Source organism: Canis lupus, chromosome 28 (genome assembly GCF_003254725.2).
Source record: "Canis lupus dingo isolate Sandy chromosome 28, ASM325472v2, whole genome shotgun sequence".
NCBI classification, from domain to species: domain Eukaryota; kingdom Metazoa; phylum Chordata; class Mammalia; order Carnivora; family Canidae; genus Canis; species Canis lupus.
In genome coordinates, this window is record NC_064270.1 from 30963413 (window position 1) to 30986460 (window position 23048).

Genomic DNA, 23048 nt, shown 5'->3' on the forward strand with positions numbered 1-23048 from the left:
CTAGAGAATAACATTGTAACTACTTAAATTAAATACTAACTATGTGCTACTTATTTTTTATCCCCTTAATAATCCATGAGGAATTCTTTCCATTTTATCTATGACAAAACCAAGGGAGAATAAGTAACTTTCCTAGTGTTACCCCGCTTAGTGACATGGCAGTTGTAAACTCAGGTCTGTTTGATTCCAGTATCTCTCCTCTTTCCACTTGGAGGATTTGACTTACAGTCTAGCATCATTTTGGGGTAATAGTAATCAGGTTATAAGTGCAATAGCATTATTAATATTTACTAATTTATATGTATCCTCCTAGGGACCTTCTGAAATCCTCTGAGGTTCTATAGTTTGTAATTTGTGTCCATATGCATTTCATAGGTTGTTTTTATTTTTTATTTATTTTTTATTTTTTATTTTTTATTTTTTTTAATTTTATTTATTTATGATAGTCACACAGAGAGAGAGAGGCAGAGACACAGGCAGAGGGAGAAGCAGGCTCCATGCACCGGGAGCCTGACATGGGATTCGATCCCGGGTCTCCAGGATCGCGCCCTGGGCCAAAGGCAGGCGCCAAACCGCTGCGCCACCCAGGGATCCCCATAGGTTGTTTTTAAAAGATAGATAAGAAAGTGTTTTTGTTAACTAATACTGCTGTAATGGTTAAGTGGAGGCATGAAATGATTTCATGAAATATATCTATTTACTTAAAATTGTTACATAAAAATAGACTGTTTTAGGGATGTCTGCATGGCTCAGTCAGTTGGGTGTCTGCCTTCTCAGGTCATGATCCTGGAGTCCCCAGATCAAGCCCTGCATTGGGCTCCCTGCTTAGTAGGGAGTCTGCTTCTCCCTTTCCCTCTGCTTTTCCCTCTGCTAGTGTGCTCGCTCTCTCGCTCTCTCAACTCTTACTCTCTCTCAAATAAATAAAATCTTTAAAAAATAAATAAAAGTAGACTGTTTTGTTGAATGCCAAGCCCTATATTTTGCAGGTGGCTCAGAGTCTTACAGGTTGCAGTCAGGATGGTGGCTAAGTTAGCCAGGATGGCTAACTCACATGTCCATTGCAAAGTAATGCTGGCTATTGATGACTGGCCTCAGTTCTTTCTCACAGGGACATCTCCCTAGGGCTGTCTGAGTGTCCTCACCCACGCGGCAGCTGGCTCCCTCCAGCACAACTGATCCAAGAGAGAACACAGAGAAAGCTGCGATGTCTTTTAGGACCTAGTTTGAGAAATCACACTGTCATTTCCTCAGTGTGCTGATGGTTCACGAGTCAGTCCTGTTTGTTGTGGGAGGTGACTGCCAGGGCACATAAAAACCACAAGGCAGAATCAGTGGAGTCTCTTAGAGACTGGCTGCTGCCATGTCTTCCTTATAAACAATGTGAGAAGAGGTGAGGCCATCAAACAACCTTCTCTGCTAAAAATGGAAACTAACATGTGAAAGTACTTTTCAAACCAGTTTCATTTTTTCTATTACATAGAACAAGTCATACCTGATACTTAGTAATGTCTGTTTTGGACTTTCTTTAATTGTCACTAGTTTGAAAAGGTGAAAGTAATGCAAATGTGAAAGGTTGGTATTTGATCACAATAGGAAAAGGAACTAAATGTATAGAAAGAAAAAACTAAGCAGACATAGAGTTGCAGTATAATGTAGCTGTCCTTTGGAAAATCAGTTTGCTGTCTTAATAATTCAGAGTTCCTCCTCTAGAACCCCAGATAAGGCTCCTTCTGAACTCTTTTCTTGCCACTCACAGGCAGCTGTCTGTCTCTGATCACTTCACACTTGGGATTAGGATATAGACACAATCCAGTAATTTTTTGAGATGCCAATTCTTCCTTACCCCAGAAAAAGTTTAAAACTTTTGGGCATTAGACCCTAGTTTTCCTTTTTATAAGAGTTTCTTTCAGGATGGCAATTGTGCCTCACAGTTTTTACGATTTTTTTTTCTTTTTATGGAGGTCCGAAGTCTCTACTTGCCTGCCAGATCCTTTTATTCCACAGCTGGAAGGAACTTTCTCAGGGAGAGACCAGCCTGATACAGATCCAGCCTCCAGTGAAATTAGCACATATTTTAGAGCAGATTGGTTTTAGGGAAAGGGATTTGAGCAACTACTGTATAATATGTGAAGAATTGGCTTTGATTCATTGTTTTTATTTTCTGTAACTTAAATATTTTCTAGGGACTGATCTATATAGATACATAGGCATAGGTTTTGTTTGCCTATTTTAATCCAATATTTATCTTACCCTCTTCCCAAATGTAAAGTATTAAACATTTGCTTTGAGTTGAAACTTTCCCTCTCTCGATTTTTGGCCCACAAACTATAGAATGTATAAAAATGGTAAAAAGAAGAGGAAAGTTTGACATATTTTAAGTAGTTGACTGCTTTTATTCAGAAATCTGGAATAGTGGGAGAGAATGAATATTTCTGCTTTGCTCTCAGCCTTACTTCTGATCTTTTGAACATGATATTTTATATACAGGAATGTAACAGTGTCAACAAATAATACTCTATTGAGTTTTAGTCTTGGCTCTCTCCGGATTGTCTGGAGCCACAGAGCAACTTTATGCCACATCCTCTGAAAGCACCTTGGTATCTGCATATGGCCTGTATACCATCAACTCTTAGGTAGAAAGATCTGGATTGCTTAATTACATAGTTGTATGAATATGTCACTTATAATTCTAAGCTGATTTCTGAGCTTATTTAAACTTTAATATTTTGATTTTTAGAAGTTAGAAAGTAAGATTATAAAATGTGAAAGTTTTCAAGACTAGGAAAAGTAAACTTTGAAGGCAAATTTTTAAACATTCTGTTAATGATGTCAGGAAATAAGATCTTGAAGTGTGGCTTCATATCATACAGAATTCTATTTATTTAACATAGCTTTCTAAGATTTTTATCATTGAATTCTTTAAAATACTCATTTTTAATTCAGGTTTTTTTCTTTTATTTCTTGACTACCATTAGGATTTATGCAGTATTTGATGTATGGGCCAGTTTATAATAGTCAGTTTGGCCAACTTTGAGCTTTCCTGCGGTGGGTAGCTTGAGAACTGAGCATGTAAATTTTTATTTTTATTTGGTTCTATAAATGCAAAAAGAAAAAAAAAAGAAAGATTTCTTTTAATAAGTAGAGAAATAATTGAGCAGTGATATTTTTTAATAGCAAACATGTATTGACTACTGTGTAGCCAGCATTGTTTTGAGCCCTTTCCTGTATAATTTTGTTAATACTAATAGGAGCTCCTCAACTTTCATGAGCTTAACATACTTTTTTGATTATAAATCTGAGATGCAGGAATATTAGGTAAATGTGCCACAAGCCACACAACATATGTGATGAAACTCAGATTTGAGCCCTGGCAACTGACTCTAGAGCCTAGGCTCCTAAGGTCTCTGTCACACTACCTCCTTGGGTTTGTTAGAGCTGTAAGCTCCGTTCTCCCCCACCCCTTGGAGTTATTGCAATAGTGTTTCATTCTTACACTGAGGTTTCCCTATGGACCTTCTTTGCAAAGCTTTCTGTGAATTCAGATTGTGTACATGCCTTTATTTCTTTATCTTTTTTAGAGATTTTTATTCATTCATGCGAGACACAGAGGGAGGGAGGCAGAGACAGAGGCAGGCTCCCCACAGGGAGCCCAATGTAGTACTCCATCCCAGGACCGAGGAACACACCCTGAGTCAATGGCAGACAGATGCTCAACCACTGAGCCACCCAGGTGTCCCTGTGCACATGGCTTTAATCTATAGTATCTCTTCACTGTCATTATTCTAGAAGGTTCAGTGAAGCTCTCAATCCTCTTTTCAGTAGAAAAATTGCTGCACAATTAATTATGAAACAGCTCTGAGTTTCTTCTGGGACAGAATGATTTATCCTTTTGCAGCAAGTGAGAAGTTGGAGACAAGAGCCCTCTAGAAAGGGTTTTCTTTCCTTCTCTTTACTTCTTTTAGTTTGCTTTCTTTAAGGTATTTTTTCCTCATACAACACCTCTTCTCTATAAAATCAGTTCAGGTAACTTAATGTCTGTCAAACTGAAATCTTCATCATTGAACTTGATAAGTTAGGTATTTCTTTAGTGTCCAGGGTCTCTTAGTATTTGATGGCATTCATACCAAAGCAAAACCATTTATAGTTAAGTTTTACTAAAATATGTTGACTATTTTATCACATTTATTAAGAAAAACATTTCTCTGCTATGATGTCCTATAAGTAGTAAAAAAATATGTATGTTTGTATATTTATTGCTTTTGTTTTCTAGGGAAGTATGGGTAGTATTACCTGCATCGCTTGGAAAGGTGACACATTAGTTCTTGGAGATATGGATGGAAATTTAAATTTTTGGGATTTGAAAGGCAGAGTATCCAGGTATGATTCAAGAATGCAGTGTTATTTGGGGCACCTAGATGTTTCAGTCAGTTAAACATCTGACTCTTGGCTTCAGCTGAGGTCAATCTCAGGGTCCTGAGAATCTGGAGGAACCTGAGACTCTGCTTTTCTCCCTCTCCCTCTCTCTCCCCACTCATGCTCATGCACTCTCTCTCTAAATAAATAAAATATTTATAAAAAAAAAAAAGAATTCACTATTATTTGTTTTTTTAAAAAAGTAACTTCTTGATGGTTCCATTGAAGGCTGTGACCTGCTAAAGTAGAATATTAAACATAACCAAGTATAGCTTGGACCCTTGGGTCTCTTGTCACTGAACTTGGGAGGAAAGGCGTTGAGCAGACTCTGGGTCATTCATAGGAGACACTTATCTGCAGGTGGCCCATGCAGAAATGCTGGGACATCATTCCAGTTGTCGTTAAAGGCCAGACCATTTCTGTCAAATGAGACCCTTGTCCCAGAAAGTAAAGTGGTTCTCACGTCACCAGACCTTGTCAAAAGCAGACCTAGAAAGAGTCATTGGACAGACTTTTCAGTGACAAGATATTATCCTACTGTGTATTGATATTTTGTTTTGTTTGTTTACCACCCTCAGAGGAATACCTACACACCGAAGCTGGGTCAGGAAGATTCGTTTTGCTCCTGGTAAAGGAAACCAGAAATTGATAGCAATGTACAATGATGGTGCTGAAGTGTGGGATACTAAAGAGGTAGGCCCAGCTCCCTGATAAGACACTCAAACCAAGCTGCTGGTCACAGGAGCTCTATTTTTTTTCTTCTGTCTGATTTAGAAATGAAGCCTATATGATGGGTTTGACAAGCTTCTTAAAATAATTTTCTTGCTTTTAATGGTATCGTTGTCTTTGGGATCTTTAAAATATATCTGTATGTAGAAGATAGGTTGCCAGAACTGTTCAGTTTTAACTTGCACTGGGTCTATGCCACTGGCATTGTCTCTGATAAACATCTTCCTTTTCTTTCTGAAAATGACCACCACAAAATTCACTTTTGAAGGTTCAGATGGTGAGCAGTTTAAGAAGTGGAAGGAATGTGACCTTTCGGATATTGGATGTGGACTGGTGTACGTCAGATAAAGTGATCCTGGCGTCAGATGATGGGTGTATCAGAGTCTTGGAGATGTCTATGAAGTCCACTTGTTTTAGAATGGATGAACAAGAGTTAACTGGTATGGAATGTCAATGAAAGGATCTGTGACACTTTATTTTGCACAGGCTGCTCTCTTCTGTTTCATTTCAGTCTTTCTAACAATCTGAGTATAAGGAAATGGATTAACTTCAAGCTTGAGTGTTTTTACTGCTAAGATACTGGGCTCTGTTACTGCAAATGTCAATCATTATCTACTCCAGCTTGGCAAGTGCCCCTTCTTTGACCCTTTGCGTGGAGTGCTTTGTGGAAAGATCAGAGATATTTGCATAAAAATGACTCACTTAGAATTTAGGAGAACTCTGGTGCCTGGGTGACTTCCTTGGTTAAGCGTCTGCCTTCAGGTCAGGTCATGATCCCATGGTCCTGGGATTGAGCCCCACATGAGGCTCCCTGCTCTGTGGGGAGAGTGCCTGCCTCTCTCTCCTCTCTCTGCCCCACCCCTCTCCGGATCAGGAGTTCTCTCTCCCTTGCTCTTTCTCTCTCAAATGAATAAATAAACTCTTTAACCAAAAAAATAATAATAATAATAATTTAGAACTCATCAGAGGACATGAATCTAGTGGTAAGGTGCTGCTGGCTTTTTAAGAATGAGCTTTTTATCTTTTGCTAGCATATATCACTGGGGGCGCCTGACTGGCTCAGCCAGAAGAGCGTGCAACTCTCCATCTCAGGGTTGTGCATTAGAGCCCCCCTATTGGTTGTAGAGATTACTTAAAAAAAGAAAAGAAAAGAAAAGAAAAGGGCAAGCAGATATCATTAAAAAGTCACTTTGGAAAGTGTTCTGGGTATCATGAATTTTGATACCTATTTTAAGACTTCTTAAATGGTCAGTGAAAATAAAATTAGATGATTGTGCTGCTATACCTTTTCTGTAAGTTGTTTTAAGATTTTTTTTTTTTTTTTACCAGAAAAAAGAATATTTTGGTAACTATAACCTCATACGTGACTTTTTGAAAGCAAATGGGACTGTGAATGTGCCCGTCAATCAGTTTGAAAGGCTGCTTTTGTCTTATGAAATACAGTGTCCTCCATGCCAGACACTTGTGAATGGAGATACATTCTGACCCTAACTGGAGCAAATCAAGCATTCCCCAGGCATCCGTTTGGTGTGCATTCCAGTCTGCTGAAAAATTTCAGAAGAGACTTACTTACTTCCTTACTGGACTTCAGCCTAAAACTGTCCACTCTGGGAACTGGCCATACCTTTGTAGAGTCAATCTTTGGCATATTCAGAGGCAGTAAGATTTTGAAAACCTGTGTTTTCACCTTGTGTTCGTGCTTGAGGCACTCTTAGGTTGTTGTTGATGCTGGCTGGGCTCCCTGGAAGTTATGTTAGGTGTGCGGTTTTTTTTTTTTTATTGTTGCCCCAGCCCTGTCTGGTGGCTTTGGTCCCACCGCTTCATCCTGTGTAACCCTAACTACCATCTCCTGAAGCCAGAAGTTGTATGTGGCTTTCTCATGTGTGTCCTTGAGATGCTCGCCAGCTCTGCATAAGTGGCAGTGTCCCTTCCTTCTATAACAAAGTTATTAAGGAAATCGAGGGAACTTCAAAGCTCATTTCCTTTTAATTTAGCTACTAGATCTAGGTTAAAGAGATGTGTAAATGTAATCAAAATCTTTGAAAAGCTTTCTATCACCTTTAATTTAAAATTTGAGTCTACCAAAGCCCAGATAGCTTTTCTTAAAGTGACTATAGAATTGGAGCCCATCATTAACACCATACTTGAATATCTGACCTACAGATAGATTTTAGGTTACATTTCTTTTAAAGTTTTCCAAATAATAATAATAGTAATTCCTATCTAGTCTCTAGTTCTGCAGCCTCAACCAGAAAGGGAAAATTTTGAAATAGTAACAGGGAAAGGTCAGTATTGACCCTTAAACTCAGAATGTCATTCGATACATGTTAAAGAATAAAAACTGGTGGTAGTGTAACTATGGAGTTGCCAAAAAGATGTCTATATTTTTATCTGTAGTTACATGCAAATTTGGTCTTGGAAAAATACGTTTGATAGATTTTTATTCTGGGGACTTACTGATAGGGGATGAAATCATTTTAGGTCATATGCAGTTATATATTTAATGAATTGTCTTTAATTCCCCTTAATAACAAGTAGAGAGTATCCAATACTGGTTCAAATCTGTCCATTTTCTTAGAATAGCTTAAGTGGCCTACTTTCTGTCCCTATGCCCCATGTTTACATTTGTCTCAACCCTCCACACCTCAGTGAAGGAGGTCAGATAAATGTAGAAGATGAGGATCCCTGTTTTTGAGTTGTTGAACCCTTCTTGTCTGCTGCCTTGTCAGGGTCATAAAACCACATAAAAATACTATAATGCTTTTTTTAGCAGCATCTAGAAGGAGTCCCAAGAGTGTAAGACTTTTTTAATAACATTGCAGTTTGATATGGTTTCCACACACTTTAAATAGTATCAGCAGAGTGTTAGAGAGATTGTCCAGTCTGACTTCCTCCCAGCTGCTCAGGCCACTGCCGAACAACTCGCTTTTCCTAAGGGAGATCACATAGAAGGAAACTTTCTACAATCAAATTACACACAAACCTTGCCTCTTCGTCTGCCTCTGCTTTCTACTCATTTCCAGTGGTTTTCATTTGGGCTGTTTGGAAATGTGTCACAATGTGCAGGTGTGTGTGTGGGGGTGGTGGGAGTGGGGAGTCTAGGGTCCCTAAACAGCATGCAATGCATGGAACAACCTAGATAATGAAGAATGATCCTACCCAAAATGTCAGTAGTGTCCCTTGTCTCCCTTCTTTCCCCCTCATTGCATCACTGTAACAGCATGACCAAAGCAGAGTCCTCTCCTTCCCAGACTGCCTGCTCACCATGCCATGTGCCACCTCCAAGTGGTGGAGGAGCAGTTTTCCTACTGCTTTTTTCTTGGCTCTTCAGCTCCTCATTTTCTGCATTGCTGTCCCATAGGTAGCCAGCAGTCTGGGCAAGTTTCTGTTTAGCATCTCAGATAGCTGTAGCCCAGACCAAGCAGAATGTGTGCAAGAGAAGTAGCAGTGATGCCAACTGCCTCTTCATTCTAATTGTAATTTCCAGAAGTGAATGAGCTCTTGCAGGTGAGTTTCTCCAGCTGTGAGATGATCACCTATTCGTTTTTCATGGCTGATTATTTGCCTTTGAGAAGAAAGATCTAAACTCATTTGAAGGAAAAAGAAAAAAACTAATTTGAAGGTAGGGAATAGAGTTCACTTTCAGCTGTTCATGCTCATTGGGATGCTGTCAACAATGTTTTGTTTTGGAGAAAATAACACATTTGTTTATAAAAATCAGATGTTTCCCTCAGTTTACTCTGGCGTGGTGAATGTCTTGCTCATGTTACATAATAACTCTGGAGTGCTGCTCTCTAAGAACATTGTCTTGTGTCTTTTCACTGTTCATTGATTAAGAAACTACACATAGCATGGAAGCTTTCTCTGTCTCTAAGCTTAATCTTTTACTGTTAAGGTTTTATTCCCTTATGTTAGCTATTTCCAAACATTTTTAACCTAATGCTAGCAGCCCCTACTGTCTAAAAGTGTTGAGGACCAGCTTGAGAGCTGGAGAGTCCTGTGGTTGTCGTCTAGCAAGGATGAGGAGAGAGAGCTAAGTAAACCCACCTTTATCCTTTCCAGTGCTGGTTTTAATGGTTCTGTAGGTATGTAAGTGAGTCTCATTCTTCTTCCTTTTTTTTTTTTAAGATTTTATTTATTTATTTGAGAGTGACAGAACAAGCACAAGCAGGGGGAGGGGGAGAAGCAGGCTCCCCACTGATCAGGAAGCCCAATGTGGGGCTCCATCCTAGGACCCCAGGATCATGACCTGAGCCAAAGGCAGATGCTTAACCAACTGAGCCATGCAGGCACCCCAGTGAGTCTCATTCTTACCAGGTACCATTCCTCCCTTTATAACCTGGCTGTAAAAGATAAATGTGACTGAATGGAAAATTAAAACAAAACAAAACAAAAAAACTTTCATAGCAGCAAAAACTATAAGCAAAGCTAAATACAAATAATAACCTGGGAGAGGTATATGCAAGTCTTTAATGGGCTATCCACAGAGAAGAAAAAAATGCATAGTTGGCTCTTAAATATATGAAAAGATGCTTTATTCATAAGAGAAATATAAATTAAAACTACACTAAGAAACTGCTTCTCACCTATCAGATTAATAAAAATTCAGGAGCTTGAAAATATGCTCCTGGAAGTTTGAGGAAATAAGCACTCATGCATTGCTCATGCACAGACCCTATAGGAAGGAATTTGGCAATACTTAACAAAGCTATATGTGTATTTACCTTTTATAATCAGCAGTTCCACTACTAAGAACTTAACTTGACCATCCGTATGTGTGACCATAGCAGAATTGGGGAAAGAATAAGTTTGAAGACAAGAGAATAGTCTACAGTACTAAAGAGAATGAGGAATTTCTCTGTGAGCTGATCTGGAGTGATAGGGTATGTATAGGTGAAAAATCCAGGTGTTAAAGTGTGTATAGTTTGCATATACATTTGTTTATTTTGCAAAAGACAAAAACAAACAAACCTAGAATCCAAGAACTAAGGAAAATGATTATTGATAAGAGGTAGAAAAATTGAAAGAACGGGGATTGGGTGAGATGTCTGTGAACATACTAATATTATATAATTTCCACTTCTGAGTCGTTTAAATGTTGTACATATTCAGAAGATACAGGTGTCCCTTGTAACAACATGGGGGTTAGGGCTGTTGACCCCTCACACACTTGAAAATCGGAGTATAACTTTTAACTCCTCAGAAACTTTCCTAATGACCTACTGTTGCTGGAAGCCTTGCTAATGATGTAAATGGTCGATTAACACATATTTTATATGTAGTATGTGTTATATGCTGTATTCTTATTAGTTAAGATAGAGAAAAAACGTTACTAAGAAAATCATAAGAGATTTTCATAAGATCGTAATAATTTCATCAGATCATAATAGAAAATACATTTACAGTATGATGCTATATTTATTGAAAAAAAATCATCTGTAAGTAGATCTACACAGTTAAACACATGTTGTCCAAAGATCAACTGTATAACGAAAACAAAAAGGATGAAAGAAAAAACAAACCCTAAAATTGAACAAAGAGACTACTGAACCTAACTATACAACAGATTGGTAAGACTAGTTCACGTAACTGAAATATAGAACTCTCACTGTGGCCCTTAGTGGTTCAGACCCTGAGAACAGAAAGAGTCGCAGTGGACTTTTCAGTTAGTTGGCAGTAGCGCTAGTTATTCTAAAACGGTTTTGTGCATGTTATCAACTGTAACAAACTAGTACATAAATTGCAATTTAGGGGAACCAGGGTTCCTAATGAGGGAAGAACGAGGTACAGATGTGGAATGGGGGGTGAGGAGAAAGAACCCTCCAGGATGGATTTGCATTGGAGATAGCAATATAATTAATTCATGACTTTTTTTTTTTAAATCCATTTCCTTATTTCTTGGCCCTATACACTGATTTCAGGCATAGAAGCAATGACGTTTCAATGGCAGTGAGCACTCTTAGCACCCAGATTTGGTTTCTATATTCCATTTCCTGACTAAAAAGAACCGGGGCTCCTTGGGCAGTTTATTCCAGGAGAGAGGCAAGGAAGCTGTAAGATGAGTCTGGGACATGTTGTGGTGCCAGAAACTAAGGAAGGAACTGAAAAATCAATGAGGACTCATCATAAACATACAGAAACTAGCATTTAGGGGCTTCCACTGCCACACGTGGGGCAGTCTGAGCATCATAAAGAAAAACAGTTGTATTGCTATCAGTGTTGGACTCTTTTTAATCCATTATTCCATAGCAATATTTAAAGGGAAAGAAGAAGGGGTCTGGGCAGGAAGGGAAAGCTGTTTACAGAAGAATGCCAGTCGATAAATATAGACAGGGTGATAGAATTAGAAAATCACCAATTCCATTTCTTAATGTAATAGTTGATTCAAGCCAAGATCACTAGTGAGTGTCAGATCACTGATAGAAGGGTGTTTGGGAATAGGAAGTTCGGTCTCAACAGTATCTCGCTGTTACCTATTAATTGAAAAGGGGAGAAAAGTGCCCTGACAATGAGGGAGCCTATGATCAGATTTAGTGTTACCAAGAAGCCAACTAACATGCTCCCTCTGATGCGATGCAGTGAGAAGTACACAACATCCTGTGTCATGTTCTTGCTCACACAGATCACAATGGAGATAATTTCCTAGGACCTTGAATGGACCAGAACTTTTCAAAATTGAAAACATTGTTTAAGACCAGAAACAAAAAGGTTGAGAGGACTGTTCTAGATGAGAGGAGACTCAGGAGGATGAGAAACCAGTGTGGGTAGAATATAGCTGTCAGGATAGGGAGTAACAGAGGACCTCTGAGTATGATTTTAGTGAATCAATATTAAAACTCTTGGGTGTAGGACACCTGACTGGCTCAGTGGTTGAGCGTCTCAGGTTGTGATCCTGGGGTCCTGGGATCGAGTTCTGCTTTGGGCTCTCTACAGGGAACCTGCTTCTCCCTCTGCCTATGTCTCTGTCTCTCTGTCTCTCATGATTAAATAAATAAAATCTAAAAAAAAAAAAAAAAAACTCTTGGGTGTAAAAAAAAAGTAGTCCTAGAAATATTTCTGACCATTTTCCAACTCTGAAAAGTCCACATAAGATATTTTATCCATTATTTAATACTTAGCTAAATACATAGAATGACATTTTGTAAAGCAGTACTGTCTAACAAATGTAATGTGAGCCACATACATTTACATTTTCATATATTACCCATTTTAAAAAATAAAACATGAAATTAATAATTTTATTTAACCCAGTATATCTAGCTTTATTTTTTTCAGCATGCAGTTAGTATTAAAAATTACTAATGAGGTATTTCATATTTTTGCATGCTCAGTTTTCAAAGTCCAGGCTGTATTTCACGTTAGAACACGGATCAACTTAGGGGGCATATTTTCAGCAGAAATACTTAAGCCATATTTAGATTTTATAAAATTTACAACTGAAAAAATAGTTACGTATTCCTAAGTAGACTTAAAAGTTCTCCAATGACTGAATCAAGTATTAATTTTTAAATTAAGTTAGTTAAAATTAATTAAGGTTAATTAGTTAAAATTAGTTAAGTCCCAAAGAACTTTTATCAGGTCAGGTGTCTGAGTCGGCCATGTAAGGCAGCCTCAGCACAGTTGCCTGGGCACTGGGACCTTTGGGCCTTCTTTGCATTAGAACGTGTTGAAAAAGAGGCAAATCTTGTGTCTGAAGTAAGCCAACTGCTGCATGTAGGGGATGCTGGGGCCCATAGTCTAGGAATATAATCCTTTTTCTTCAAGGCCTACCCTTGTGAGACCTGAGAATGCCTTTGATCAGAGATGACCTAATCCCTTTAGTGACAAGCTCACTAAAGGTCCGAGTTAGTTTAATAGTCTCAGAAAAGCAAAGATAACAAGTGGTATGATACAGGTAAGTATTATTTTTAGTATTTTAAAATAATGAGTTTTATTAATATCTGTTGAGTTGATGCACTGAATCTTTTACTCACATAGGATCAGTGTTTTTATACCATATAGGACACTTAAATTTTAAAAAGGGGAAGGAAGAGATATTAATCAGTTTGGATGAAGAGAATCGCTCCATTCAGGCTGTTTGTCTTTAAGCAGTGATTACACTGAATATACTCTCTCAGTTGCCACCAGATTTATAATTTATTCTCTGTTGACTTCTCTGTGAACGGCTGTGGCTGAAGCTTCAGAGTAAAACTATAAAATTCTATTTTATTAAAAGAACTAATTTTTTTAAATTCTTTTATTTTTGTCTAGAGCCTGTGTGGTGCCCCTATCTCCTTGTTCCAAGGGCCTCCCTTGCCTTGAAAGCTTTCTTACTACACCAGCCGTGGAATGGACAGTATTCTCTGGACATTTCTCAGGTGTAAGTTTTTACCATTTTTGTTTTCCTTTCTTAACTTGCTTGGGGTTGAAAATCAGTAGGAGCCTATACTCTGGCATTTAAAAGGATTGGAACTATAAAAACAAGCTGAGGCTGAGACAGCAGACACCCTGAAAGAACCCTTCATTTGCCTCTCTGGGGCCTTTGGGAGTGAGCATGTGTTGGGAGCTGGGGCACCTGAGCTGCTTTTGGTAACCTTTGTCTGAACCCAGGATTATGACATGATGAGTGTGAAGAAGGCCAGTTAGGCCAAGAGGAATTTGAGGCCAGCCTTCAAATTCTTTTTAAAAACAACAAGAGGGGCCCCAGGGTGGCTCAGTTAGTTAAGCGACCAGCTCTTGATTTCAGCTTAAGTCATGATCCCAAGGTCTTGGTTTCAAGCCCCACGTCAGGCTCCCTCCTCAGTGTGGAGTCTGCTTGTCCCTCTCCCTCTGCTGTTCCACTCCCCCACTCTTTCTCTCTCTCTCAAATAAATAAAATCTTTTTTAAAAAGCAGCAAGAATGGGCTTATTGCAGATATATTTTCTGTTTTATGAAATTTCACTTATTATAAAGACATTGACAGTAACTATTATTAGTAGTTATTAGTTAAATCCACAAGTGTTACTGAACTTATGCCATGTGGAGTGCACAGGTAGGTATGGGTTAAGGAATAAGAAAAATAATGTGATGTCTGTTTTCCAAGAAGCATCTACTTAGAGAAATGAATGTCCATTTTGCAGAGCAGAAAGAACAAGTTCCTTTAGTCATTGCTAGGTTTCTTATTAACATGACTCTTAAGCATGATAGTTTTTAGAGCCCACTGATAAATTTTCTGGTTTCTTGAAAGCCAGAGAGACACTTTAGTTATGTCTTTGTTTTAACTAAATAGGATAAAAGCAGACATGAAAGATGGCTGGTGGGTTCTTGGGTGGTTGCTGTTTGATCTATAACCAGCTTTTTTTTTTTTTTTTTTTTTAAGATTTTATTTATTCATTTGAAAGAGAGAAAGCACAGCTGGCAGGGGGAGAGGCAGAAGGAGAGGGAGAAACTGGCTCCCTGCTGAGCAGGGAGTCTCACGTGGGGCTCTATCCCAGGACTCTGGGATCATGACCCGAGCTGAAGGCAGATACTTAATTTGACTCAGCCACCCAGGCACCCCTATAACCAGCTTTTTAAACCAGGGACTGCAAAGAGGTTATTTCTACATTGGCACAGCTTTTTTTCTGGTGAAGAAATGCTTGATTATAAGTGAAGAGAGAATGAGCTTATTCAAAATCTTTTCTGTATAGTGATTATCCAGAAAATGAAGAAGTAAAGAATCTCCTTCAAGAGCAGCTGAACTCGTTGTCAAAGTAAGCATCCTGGCTATGTTTTATTAGGGATATGACTGTGAGAAAGAAAATAGAATAATTAGGCTTTTTGAAGTTAAAGTAACTTGTGTTTTAGAAAACATCAGTAACCCAAGGAGAGACCATTCTATTCACAAAGGCTCATTTGATCTTTCATATCTTCGTGTTGTAGAAAGTAGTTATTTAATAGTTACAGTGACAGCTCCACCTTCACCAGTTTCCTACGTGTTGGATGGCTGTGGTCCCATGTCAGGAATGGAAGCTGTGCTCTGAGCGTCCTGGTAGCTCAGCCTGCCTCCGTCACAGATGCCCCAGGAAGCCTCAAGTTAGAGGCCATACACAGCACAGTTCTTGTGTGGCAGCTGCCTTTTCTAAAATAAGTTCTCTGTGTCAGGTGCTATGTGTGCACACTTCTGACTAAGAAATTAATAAGTTCCCTAGAGCCAAGAGCATTTAAAAGTACATATTGGGAATAAAGCCAAGGAAGTAGAAAAATATGGGTTCATGGGGAGTTCTTGGTAAAACAGAGTACATTTTGCAGTCTTAGAATCTGTCACATGTAATTACAATATTTAATAATTTAGCGATATTTTATTGATCCCAAATTCAAAATAATTATTGTTTCTGTATCCAAAAGTTAATATTTGTATTTAAGTGGAAAAGATTTAAAGAACATCTTTCCTCCCCCGATGTATGAATATTCTGTATGTGGCTATTTTAGAAATATCAATTTATAAAAACATGCCTTTCTCCTTAAATATTTTATTTTTTGTAATAGTTTCTGAATTTATCTCTTCTAAAGTATACACTGTTTCTGATCAGTAGCAGAATCATTTTATCAACAGTGACATTCTTGTTCCTATAGTTAGGCAACTGTTCATGTTTTCAAAACCTTGAGTTGAACTATTGCAAGGATGTTATGTAAACCAGAATCAGAGCCTCACCCCCGTGTGGTAGTTGACAGGTACTAGCTCTCTTGACCTAGATACACTCAGCCTTTGCATTTATGATTTCAGGGTCCTGGCAAAGTAACTTCCTTTGGAAGTTCTAAGTGTACTAACTAGTTAAAAAAGGAACAAAACATTTCAGGAATAGCAAAACTTTAAGTAGATTAGCAATTTTGAGTGGATTTCCCATTTCAAGAATATATTGATTTATCTCCCTTATTGTTTTATTAAAAAAGTATGCCTTACCTTTGTCTGGATTCCTGTTTGCAGTGACATAAAGAAGCTCTTACTCGATCCAGAATTCAGTCTCTTGCAGAGATGCCTGCTTGTTTCAAGGTAACACTAAGTGTTCTGTGTAAGAAACAGAATGTCAGATGAACTCATTTCTCTTATCAAGGTTTTGTAGTTAAGACCAAATAAACGATTTTGATTTTAGAACAACATATCAGTTCATCCTTTAGATTTGCTTTACAGTTAATTTTGGAACTAGAAAAAAGGAAATAGGAAAAAATAACTACATTTTTAATGTGAGATCTAGACCTTCTCTACTGGAAATGCTGCCTCCTCCAGATAGCTTTTAAAAATATGTATTTTAAAATATCAGCTATAAAAAGCATGTCCTTAAATATACTGATAGGTTATATTTAAAGCAATAATCTGTACTCCCTCTCTGCAAGGTAGAGTTGTCACTTACAAAGAAAGGCATTTCCATCTATTCCCCAGAGAATAAATTGTAGTGACTTCCATATCTTATTTAGCCAGTTTTCCAAGAGGAATTTCTTCCTTAATGTGAAGCTGTGGTCCCGATTGAAAGGTGTGTGTGCTGCTGACAAGCCGGGTAAATCATTGCCCAGGCCTTGGAACCATAGTGTTGCTCTTAACCCAGCACAGAGGGGACTTGGGGGCAAAGGGGCCTTGCCCTTAGGCACCTGTATCATTTGAGACTCGGTAACAGGGCTGGGGAATGTGCTACTTTTTCTTTCACCCCACCAGGCACAGGCGAGTGTCCCAAATGGTCTTTCATGTGACAGCGCTGTGCTCCTGGTACTTGAGGCTTCTATGGGGAGGCCCTGTCCACGCCCAGGTCTGCCATGTGGGGTCAGTGGGATTTTGGTTTCACCTTCCTCAGGCTTTACGGCGATGAGTCGGAGCTGCACTTCTGGACAGTTGCTGCCCACTACCTGCACAGCTTGTCCCAGGAGAAGCCAGCAAGCAGCCCCACCTCTAAAGACACCGAGCCTCGGGACAAAGTGAACAACCCACTAGATATATGTTATGATATACTCTGTGAAAATGCCTATTTTCAGGTATTATGTTTTGTGGATTAAAATCTTGAAAGCTCCCATCTTGTTGACTTATGTCTTTGTAAGTGTCTTAAATTTGGGAAACTTTCCAGCTAAATTAAGGTCCACATAATAGAAATGAGTCCTTCGGCACCTCTGCATTGAAAAGGCCTGACTCAGAACTTGAGAAGCTCATAAATGCTTATTGAGTTTTGTAATACACGAGTTTTGTAATTTTATTATTAAGTCTTTATTTTTTTCTTTGTCTTAACAATTGTTAACTTAGAAGATTCATTTTTATTCATTTTCTGTAAAAAAATATTTTTCACTTGATATCTTATATACTTTTCCATGTATAAAAAGGTACTTTCACAGTGTATTCACTGCAGGAAAGAACTTCAGTGCACAGAGGGCTGGCTTCTGGAAGCAGGCAGAGTTGCACACAAATGAGAATTCATTTCGGCACTTTTGTTTGTTTGTTTGTTTGTTTTAAATTTTTACTTATTTATGATAGTCACAGAGAGAGAGAGAGAGAGAGAGAGAGGCAGAGACACAGGCAGAGGGAGAAGCAGGCTCCATACACCGGGAGCCCGACATGGGATTCGATCCCGGGTCTCCAGGATCGCGCCCTGGGCCAAAGGCAGATGCTAAACCGCTGTGCCACCCAGGGATCCCTTGTTTGTTTTTTTGAAGATTTTATTTATTTATTCATGAGAGACACACAGAAAGAGGCAGAGACATAGGCAGAGGGAGAAGTAGGCTCCTTGCAAGGAGTCTGATGCGCAGGACTCGATCCTCGGACCGGGATCATGACCTGAGCCAAAGACAGGCAGTCAACCGCTGAGCCACTCAGTTGTCCCTCAACACTTTTTTCTAGTCAAATTCTTATTAAATTTTTGGATTTCTGTAAAGTTGATTATCTAATAACCTCAGGAGTCAAAATAATATTCATAAAATGATTTTATTAAATATAGTAAAATTTAAAATCTTAGAATTTTCTTTTCTTTTTCTACTCTAGAAATTTCAGCTGGAAAGGGTTAACCTACAGGAAGTAAAGCGGTCAACTTACGATCATACAAGGAAATGTACAGACCAGCTACTCCTCTTGGGTCAAGTATGTCAATCTTTATGACTCTTTTCACATTTCATGGAGTTGCTCGTTGATGAGTATTTCAGAGCATCATGTAGCTCACACACATGCACACATGCGCGTGCACACACACATACAGACAGATAGGTAAATCAGTATTTTTCTAAAAGTATACATGTAAATTTAGGCTTTCTTTCAAAATAAGACCAACAAACCTTCTGAGAAAGCAAAAAAATCTGTGGTTGACTAGCTTGGATTACATATGTCAAACGAGACCTAACTGGTTTGGTTTGGTTTTGTGTCTCTGAAATGACTGATGCTAGAGTAAGCAGTTTCCTGAGCATCTGTGTAAACCAGATTGTGGTTTTCCCTTTGTTCCAAAGAAGCAGTAGGACACTTTGTTGAATTTTTGTATATATAAGTAAAGCATTGACAAACAAGTTTTAAAAATGAAAGTCTTCTCGAAGCTATAACTTCAGTGTTCCAAATTGCGAGTTCAATAACACTGTGTTGGAAGAAAATGGTCTCATAATTAGAAGAACTGTTTCTCTCATTAGACAGACAGAGCTGTGCAGTTGCTATTGGAAACAAGTGCGGATAACCAGCATTATTATTGTGACTCCCTGAAAGCCTGTTTGGTTACAACTGTCACCTCATCAGGCCCTTCCCAGAGCACCATTAAGCTGGTGGCAACTAACATGATTGCCAACGGCAAGTTGGCAGGTAAGGTGTGCTTTGTGGGTATATTTGTCAGTACTCTGGGAACTCAGGCCCATTCCCAGCAAAGTATTTGATTATTAAGATAGTTCTTTTCTTTTTTTAATATATGCTGGAGAAAAGTAGGAAGATTGTTGCTAGCCATTAACATGGTGACCATATCACTTAATCATTTGAAGCAGAACACATCTTAAGTGTGAAAGAGGGCAATAGTCATAATTACCAATACAGCAGGCATGAGTTGGATGAACCTGAGCAGGCTGAAACAGTGAACACAGGTGCGCAAGCCCACACTTTCCCAGTTTGCTTCTTGGACTATATTGCTGCTGCTGCCCTCTTGACTCAAGGGTAGCATTGTAAAACTATTTTTGTATTTTGTTTTAAAATTAAAGTCAAGAATGTCTCCAGTAAGTATATAATGCACAAGAGCAGATGACATCAAATAGTGGTTTTTACCTTGTAGTGACCTGTTAGAGAGGGCTGTGGTATCACCTGAGGGGCTGGTGTTCTGTCTTCCAGAGGGTGTGCAGCTGCTTTGCCTGATAGACAAAGCTGCAGATGCCTGCCGCTACCTGCAGACATACGGCGAGTGGAACCGGGCAGCATGGCTTGCAAAAGTAGGTGACTCTGGCAGGTGCTTAGAGCATTTGGGATAGAAAGTTCTTCTTTAAATTTGGACTCCTGATTTAGAAGCAATTTTTTGGCTGCACAGCTGCTATGCAGATATTTTCTTGCAACTCTAATGCTCTTGTTCTTTATGAATATAAATTGCCTTTCTTCGTATTGAGAAATGGATTGCCTTGGTAGCAATTTAGTGAAGCAGCTGGCCCCTTTCCCTGCTGGGGTGCTGGGGTGTGCCCCAAACCCCAACACCAGCCCAGGAGTTGCTGGTCCCTAATTCCACAGACTTGGGTGGTTATCTCTGCTATTCATGGTAAGCAGCAAAGCTAGGGCAGTGTGCTAGCAAAACCAAGCCTAGCATTTGTTTCACAGGAACAGATCCCATTTTGATTACATTATATTTTTTTTTTTTTTTTTTTTTATAGTGCAGGATGTCTTTGTTTTTAACACAGGTATCTTTCTCAGGTCCGTTTAAGTTCTGAGGAGTGTGCTGATGTTTTAAAGCGGTGGGTTGACCACCTTTGCTCTCCACAAGTCAACCAGAAGTCAAAAGCCCTCCTCGTCCTTCTCTCCCTGGGCTGCTTTTTCAGTGTTGCTGAGACACTTCACAGGTACACCCACAGTGCATCACAGGTGGTCAGGGTGACTAATTCTTCATGCTCTCTTGAGGCTCTGCTGGGTGGATAGAGCACTCACTTTGTGGAGTAAAAGGAAAAGCTTACCTTTTAGGTTTATAAAAAAAACAAAAAAAAAACAAAAAAAAACCCTACAGGGAATGAAATAGTCCATAGTCTTTATTTAATCATCTCCATTTGGTCTAGGAGCTTTATTTTCCTATCAGTATATTTGCCACACATAATAGGTAACCTATTTAAAAAGAATCTAAAAAAAGTCTGTAGAGAATTTAGCTTTGAATAGAGCAACTAAGATGAAGACCAGAGAACAGTAGGAAGGCTGACAGCGTTGTCAGTGTCCCCTCTAAAAATAATACCTATCATTTAGGGGACATTTTATTTATTTAAAACTAAGGGAGGCTGAGGCAAATATGAAAAGACTTCTGGATAAATCTGGACAGTGGGTGTGTGGATACTTGTCCCATCTCTGTAGATTTGTGTATATTTCAACTCTGTCACAGTTTTTGTAAATATGAATTAGTCGGGTTGGGGGGTGATGACCCACCCAGGGGGGCTATGATAACCCCAGGTGGGGGGCTATGATGACCACCCAGTTCTCATAGCCTTTCCTCTATGAGCCAGGGCTTGGAAAAATGCTAATGTAAACTTGTGCTTGGGTTTCTAGGGAGAATGGGTACAAGTCTCTATATGAAAATACACCCTCAGGTGGGTCTGCCCCAAATGCCATAAATCACAAAGCCTAACTCACTTTGTTCTCTTGAGCAGCATGAGATACTTCGATCGAGCTGCCTTGTTTGTGGAAGCTTGTCTCAAGTACGGTGCAGTCGGAATCACTGAGGACACAGATATCCTTTGCTGGGATGATTATGCAGCAGGAGGCTGACGGCATGAGTGGGTTCCTCTTAGTGTACTGCCTGGGCAGGAACTGTGTTAGGGACGATCCACACTCAAATTCACCAAAGTCAGGAAAGAAGGAGAAATGAGAGAGAAAGACAGGAAGAAGATGGTTGCATAGCTGGCATCAGTTCTAAGATGGGTGGGGAGGCAGGAAGGACTGTAAAGGGATGGGACTCCAAATTTTGAACTATATCCAGGCACTGGTGAAGTTGACTCTGGTATAACAGGCTACTTAGAATGTCAGAGCACAGGAAAACAGGGCTGTCTGAAAACCTAAGACCTCAGGGCAGACTTCGTAATCAAAACCTCTGACTAGGCTGTGTCTGCCCCCAAATTGCCTACCACTCAGCCTTTCAGGTGCCAGAGGGTATGTACTTAAGGCTTCTTTCTTTTTCTAGTCTTTAGTGTAGTGTTAGGCTTTGAGACAATCTAAATCTAGGAGGATGTTAACTAGGTCTTCTGGAAGGAAACACTTTGCATTCAGCTCTTGCAGAGGGGAATGGGTGACATTGCAGATTGAGACCTTGCCTCCCCAAGCCAGGAACCCCCCTCCCCCGTGGAAGGGTGTCTGTGTTTTGCTTGGCCCTGGCAGGTCCTTGCATCCCTCCTGATTTGCCCCATAGAGGTGGTTTCTTCCTGCCTGTGGGAACTTGGTAGAGTATAATCACATTTCTTTCTGCCCTTTTTCCCCTTAACTATGGTTTACAGAAACTCATCTCTGCTATATATGCAGATTATGCCCGAAGCTTGAAGAACCTCGGTTTTAAACAGGGTGCAGTTCTTTTTGCTTCAAAAGCTGGAGCAGCTGGCAGAGATTTGTTGAATGAGCTGGAATCCCCCAAACAAGAACGGACTGAAGAGTGACAGGTCGATCTGTGCTGGGGAACCTGGCTTCGCATGCAGGGTAGGGGGTCGGTCTAGCAGTGCTCAGGGTCATGGTCAGGACCACTGAGGATACTGTCCTTCCAGGGTCCCTGTGAGCTGCTCAGCATTTTCCCATGGCTGTGTGTGCACAGCAGCAGATGAGCTTTTGCAAAGTTAGGAGCAGATTCCACGGCCTTTGTTTATCTCAGAAAAAAATGCGAATGCTTCAGATTTTGAAAGGGTATAACATTTTATACTTTGGGAGACAGCTTTAAGAGTCCCTGGAAATATTTTAATTTTTTTAATCATAAAATTCAAGTGACTGAATTGCTTTTCTCATTGAGTGGAAAGGTGTTTGAAAATCTAATTGTAAGAGGAGTTTGTGAGACCTATCCTCAAATATGTACTATGCCTGTGTTTCTCTACAATCATTCAAGAGACAGAGCAGAGAGATTTCAACAGTAAAGATGACTTACCAAAGCATTCCTTGTTTCTTATCTTGAGAATATAGATCTCTTGATTCTCTGTTTTACGCAGTTGCTAAATTTTGTAATTTCAGGCTCATAGAGAAATTTTAAGCTTTATGTTTTATTCTAGTTTGTGGGATCTTGGGTATTTTGAATTTTAACTCTTCTGACGTATTACAGTAACCTCCTTTTTGAACTCTCTGTGCTTTAGTTTTCTGTCTTTGTGTTTGTCCAACAACTGAAATATATGAGATGTGACTATTATAAATTATTGCTGTCTAGAACTTACAGAAATGATAAATAAAAAGGAAATTTCAGCCAGGTGTTTGTGTTTCCTGAGCTGCTGTGCATGAGGTCAGGGGCTGTGCTGGCTTCTCGGGAATCAGTCCAGCTGCTTCCTCCAAAGTCCAGGCCACTTGCTGAGTCCAGAGAAATTGGAATGTAGGAATTCCAGGAGTGTGGGCCCAGGATTGGACCGAACACCTGCGCCCTGGGCAGATCTGCCTCAGACCTCCCAAAGGAACAGGAGTCAGTGTGCAGCTCTCAGAGGTGAGGTGAGGAAGTGGCATTCCTGTCTCCCCTCCTGCATGTCCAGGGTGGCCCATCTCCTCACATCCACTAGGAGATACGATTTTTAGATAAGAGTCATAGCCTCTACCCTTAGATATCGACAATCC

The 23048-nt window shown here is 39.5% G+C and overlaps 1 protein-coding gene across 2 annotated transcripts in view; it reads left to right on the forward strand.

The window, feature by feature from the left end:
* WDR11 (WD repeat domain 11) overlaps window positions 1-22692 on the forward strand; it is a 59237-nt gene extending 36545 nt beyond the window's left edge. The window contains exons 17-29 of one of the 2 annotated variants that reach the window (XM_025467439.3): window positions 4271-4377; window positions 4992-5106; window positions 5411-5582; window positions 13393-13501; window positions 14791-14853; window positions 16068-16133; window positions 16927-17104; window positions 18099-18194; window positions 18728-18893; window positions 19407-19504; window positions 19974-20119; window positions 20909-20988; window positions 21747-22692. In XM_025467439.3, the coding sequence (XP_025323224.1) occupies window positions 4271-4377; window positions 4992-5106; window positions 5411-5582; window positions 13393-13501; window positions 14791-14853; window positions 16068-16133; window positions 16927-17104; window positions 18099-18194; window positions 18728-18893; window positions 19407-19504; window positions 19974-20119; window positions 20909-20988; window positions 21747-21904 (1554 nt within the window). In that variant the 3' untranslated portion in view covers window positions 21905-22692. Of the gene's footprint in view, window positions 1-4270; window positions 4378-4991; window positions 5107-5410; window positions 5583-13392; window positions 13502-14790; window positions 14854-16067; window positions 16134-16926; window positions 17105-18098; window positions 18195-18727; window positions 18894-19406; window positions 19505-19973; window positions 20120-20908; window positions 20989-21746 lie in introns of those variants that run through there. The other variant, XR_007406727.1, reaches the window with a different exon arrangement.
* Window positions 22693-23048: the final 356 nt, after the last annotated feature.